General features: G+C 38.6%; 1 protein-coding gene across 1 annotated transcript in view; it reads right to left on the reverse strand.

Moving 5' to 3' along the window:
• The window catches only part of LOC101860497 (MAM and LDL-receptor class A domain-containing protein 2-like), a gene marked incomplete at its 5' end in the record, with an annotated part of 192,461 nt that overhangs the window by 158,685 nt on the left and 28,624 nt on the right, over positions 1-5,152 (reverse strand). The window contains 5 exons of the mRNA XM_035969949.1: positions 326-417; positions 1,102-1,469; positions 2,090-2,224; positions 3,448-3,558; positions 4,359-4,446. Coding sequence (XP_035825842.1) covers positions 326-417; positions 1,102-1,469; positions 2,090-2,224; positions 3,448-3,558; positions 4,359-4,446 — 794 coding nt within the window. The remainder of the gene's footprint in view (positions 1-325; positions 418-1,101; positions 1,470-2,089; positions 2,225-3,447; positions 3,559-4,358; positions 4,447-5,152) is intronic.

Genomic DNA, 5,152 nt, shown 5'->3' on the forward strand with positions numbered 1-5,152 from the left:
TGTGTGTGTGTGTGTGTGTATGTGTGTGTGTGTGTGTGTGTGTGTGTGTGTGTGTGTGTGTGTGTGAGCTTAATTCTCAGTAATCATACCATCGATGTAAAGCAGTTTATATGTGTATGGGATAAAGTGCTGCATGAATGCAATCTATTATTTTCATTATCAAAAGAGTTGTAAGTTAATGATTTATTAGTCGCCAATCCTTCAAACAATCTGATAATACCCGAACAATTATGGTTATGTAAAGGAAAAGGAAGAACGGTTTGCAAATATACAAATACATAGGTAAGAGGAGCAGACCAAAGAAGAACACCCAGCAACCACCCACAACCTACCTTGGCAGGGTCCGTCAGTGTATGAGGTGTCATCAATAGCTATGTCACTGTGATAGCCGTCTCCTCTGGTTGCCGTTATCTGGAGCTGAGGATAATCACAGATGGGTCTAAATAAATAACAAGTTTACACTATTGTACTATTGTACAAGATATCCGGAGCAGATAAACAACAAGTTTGCAATAATGCGCTATTGAGGTGGGTAGCTGTCACTGAGGATAACCATAAACGGGTCCAAATAAACAATAAGTTTGCAAATATTTTGTTGTGGAGCTGAAGATAATCATAAAAAGGTCCAAATATGAAAGCAGTAAGTAATATTATACTTCTGTTAACTCAATTTTGAGGAGTTATACCCAAATATAATGACATGTTCTATTGCCAAAGTAACAGAGTGTAGTATGCTTGTGATGGCCTTCCCTTCCTCTTCCACCTCCCCTATACTCCTTTTGTGCCTCCTCTTCCTCTTCTCCTTTCCTTTCCTGCCTCTTTCTTCTCCTCCTCCTTCTCCTCCGCCTCTACCTTTGAAATCTAAGTCTTTGACTCCGCCAGGCACCTCTTTGAAAAGTGACATATGATGTAGTTTTACACTGAGCAATGAAAGTATATCATATCTTTAGTTTTAGTTTTAGTAGAGGTATTACGGCGCTCGCAACTGCATAAGGTCATATGAGCGCCAGAAGATTAGAGGTGTTACAAGAGAGTAACAAACATAAAAAAGAAAAAGGGGAGATAAGGAAGATAGATGTTTGATAGGAAAGAAGAAGCAAACCACACCAGAGCATCCACCAACCACCCACATATCATATCTAAAAAGACGTTAGACTTCAAACACAAAAATCTTACTGAGAACTGCGTTGGGTAGGTATTCCCAAACTCCACGGACATTTTGCGCCATTTGTCACCCTGCTCTCTCTGCTTGGTCCAGATGATCGACTGACGCCCCGCGGCCACGGTGGACACCTGCAGAGTGCCCACATTTGACCCGTGCATAGAGTACCAGAGGGAGAAACATTTGGTCTGTCCGGCGGGACGGGTCAGGACCGGGCTTGTCAAGGTGGCCTTCATGCCCAGAGTAGAGTTGCTGCCCTCTATGTACAAGTAGTAGCCGTCTGTACAGTAGGGCAAAAGAAGAGAGACTTAGGTTTAATCGTGTTTGTTAAATGAACAATTTTCCTTTTAGGCATTTTAGTATCTCTTAAAAAGTTGTCGTTGTTATTGCCTGTTGTTGTTGTTATTGTTGATGTTGTTGTTATTGTTGTTGTTCTTCTTCTTGTTCTTGTTCTTGTTATTGGTAGTGGTAGTAGTAGTGGTTGAGTTGTTATCACTGTTATAGTTATTAATGTAGTTTTTATTGTTCTTGATGTCTTGTTCTTGTTGCTGTAGTTGAGGGCGTTATCTTCATTGTATTTCAAAGGGGAGAACAAAGGGCTATTTCCTTTCCATTCTTATAATCAAAGAAATATAAATCTTTCATACGACCACTAGTAAACTTAAACCTTCAAATTTTCTAGTAACTGAGAAACATAGAAATTTTGTCGGTCTACAGTGTATCCCCCAAGTGTCACACTCATCATAGGTCAAAACAAACTAACTCTGAACATGACAAAAATCAAGTAGACCTACCAATGGAAGGCTCAGTCATGGACAAGATAAATAAAAACAGCTATTTTTCTTTTCTATTTTCCTCTCCAGCTTACATAGACGTGCTATAAAGGAACCAAGACGATGCAGCTAAAGAGAAAAAGGGTAGACTTACTGCCGGTGTGATCAGCTTGAGGTCCAGTGTCGGTGGATGCTGTTCGGCCTTTCTGTCGGAGCCAATCAAAGCTGTCGCTCTTGCTCTGGTTCCATCCACATAAACCAGTGTCAAATGTACATGTTACAACAGCATCTGAAAATAGACCAAGATTGGTTGCAGAACTCTACGATGTTCTTCTTGTGTTCTTGTCGTTCTTGTTCTTGTTGTTCGTAAAATATTTCTACACAGGTAAGGAAGAATGAAATTGGCCAATCATAAATGCTTTTCCAGTATGCACCAAGCAACTTCTCTTCGAGTATGAAGAGACACGTTAAGGCAGGCTAATGTTTTGTAGCTGTGATCTAAAAAAGCTGACACTGATAATGCTAGTGGTGCAGAAGTCAATTTTTTCCACTGACCAATCAACATCTGGCAACAAAAAGAAGATGGCTGGAACACAGGATGATTTTTTTTTAAATTTTAAAACCGTTTTTTGAAAATAAATGTACATTGTCTTTGGTTAAATGTAGCCCTGCCCGTGGAAAAATAACACAATCCGATGATGTTATACCCTTGAAAATGTTCAGTATTTGAACAAATTTGATTTAAATGATGAAAGAAGGTACAAAAGTCAGCTCACAGAACAGTTATACTATTTATAGTAGCATGCTGACTCCTGATTTTATTGAAGAACAGCCAATAATCGACCTTGCACTGGTTTTAGACATAAGAAAAAAAGAGCTGAGCTAATGACTTCCAACTACATAGATAAAGTATAACATCACCGATCTGTGTTTTAGATCTGGACGTGAATCTACAAGGATACATTTCTCATAACCGGATATTCACACAAATAAACAAAACTTGCTTGCAAATGTGAAGGTAATATGAAAGTAGCCTCCTTCAAGATTCTTTGGGAGACATAAAGGGCACAGGCTCAATATTCAAGTCAATCACAAAACATCTTATTCAATTTCAAGCTGAGGCAAAGGGCTTTCCTGCTCTGTGTCTGTGTAAGTGTTGTACAATGGTAGAACATGGCTTCGCTGTTCCTCAAGTCATAAAACTAACATAAGTAAGTACTGCTTTATTTTATTTTCTCTTAGCAACAAAAAATGAAGGAGTCAGATGAAAAAACCTTTTAAGTCGTGTTATGAATGTAATAATATGAGTTCTCACCTGCCAATTACATAGATAAAGTATAACACCATCGATATGTGTTCTAGGTCTGTATGTGAATCTACAAGGGCACATTTCTCATATTGACATAAGTAAGTATTGGTTTTTTTATATTTTCTCACAGCAACAAAAAATGAAGGAGTCAAAGGAAAATAACGTGTAAGTCCCGTTATGAATGTAATAATATGAGTTCTCACCTGCCAAAGGTGCCTTTGTAGACTGTGAGGTGGTGGTGCTGGGCGGCGTGCTGGTGGCTGGCCCTGCCACAGTCACTGGGCCAAACGTGGGCACGGCACTGCTCGGGGTCACTGGGACAAGACCAATCACGGATAAACAACAAGTTGACAGACAGAGACGCTTGACATACTTTTGATTCAAGTAAAACTCAGCTCTGGTCATTTTTTATCTTTGACTTTAGAGATATAAGTAGATTTACGTCAGAACACAATGTAATTAATGTTTATGTGTTGATACGTGTATCAATAAAGTGCCAAGAGCCTGTATTTTGGCTCTAGTATGATAACAAATGTGATATTTTTTGCAAAAAATTTATAGAATCCCATTATTTTAAATTGACCAGCTGTTTCAGCAGACCACATAAAACTCAATAAAGAGTAGCATTAAACCCCCAGGCCATAGTTTTCCCCTTCCCAGATCTAGAAGGAGATATGTGAGGCAGCGTGGTGAAATCAGGCACTCGTCAAAATACGGGAATCAGAGAAACAGACATTTTTCCGCCAGTTTGGACATTTTTATCACTTTTTTTTTGGCTTAACCTCTTTTTTGTTCATATAAAAACACATTTCCATGTGAATTTTACTGAAACACATTGATCAAAGGCCATTTTTCAGTTTTGATAGACTCTTTAGCCATTAGATATACCAAATTTTGGTGGCCATTTTCTCGCTAATTTCACCACTGAAACCAGGCGACCTTACTTCCTTCAATCGCAAATATCTTGAGTTCTATTCAAGACAGATGGATATTTATTTCATTGGAAGCAAGGCAAATAAATAAGCTTTTAGATGACACCTTTAATAACTCCACATGCCCCCAAAAAACGAGTGCCTGATTCCACCGCGTCGTGACACATATATGTTCAACCGACCTGCACAGTTACTGGTGGTATCAAAGGTTATATCATCCAGAGCGATGTCTCCATTCCATGACGGACCTCGAACACCTTCAAAGATCACCTAAAAGAGACAGAAAGAGATTCTCATTAAAGCAGCATTGGATAGACACTGGAATGTTTGAGGTAGTATTCCTTCTTCACTTTCATTAAGTTTTAATGATTAAGTATAAAAATTACTCACTTATTGATGGTAACTCTCCCTCCCTCCTTTCCCTTCCCATCTCCCTTCCTCCCTTCCTTTCTATCTCCTTTCCTCCCTCACTCACTCTCTCTCTCTCTCTCTCTCTCTCTCTCTCTCTCTCTCTCTCCCTCTCTCTTTCTCTCACTCATAAATCCATCTCCACATTTTGCTCCAAGTATCACATAGGTGTACTATCAAACATGCAGCCAAATAATTACTTCAACACCATTTTATAGGGAACAAAATTAATCCGCCTGTCGCTTAAAATGTTGAATGGAACTAATTTCCGGGTTGAAAAGTTACAACAGTGCAAACATAATTTTTGTATTTGGAGCGAATTCTTATGGCCCAATCAGTCTGGTTATGAAGTTCTTAGAAGCAGATATTTTGTAAGCACTATAATTATAACCAGACAATAATAATGCAAATAATTTCTATGGCACCCACTCCCGTAAAATACATCTGCATGAACGGGATATTATCTTCATCTTAACAAAAAATACATCTGCATGAACGGGATATTATCTTCATCTTAACAAAAAATACATCTGCATGAACGGGATATTATCTTCATCTTAACAAAAAA

This window comes from Aplysia californica, unplaced genomic scaffold (genome assembly GCF_000002075.1).
Source record: "Aplysia californica isolate F4 #8 unplaced genomic scaffold, AplCal3.0 scaffold00200, whole genome shotgun sequence".
Classification (NCBI taxonomy): Eukaryota; Metazoa; Mollusca; class Gastropoda; order Aplysiida; family Aplysiidae; genus Aplysia; species Aplysia californica.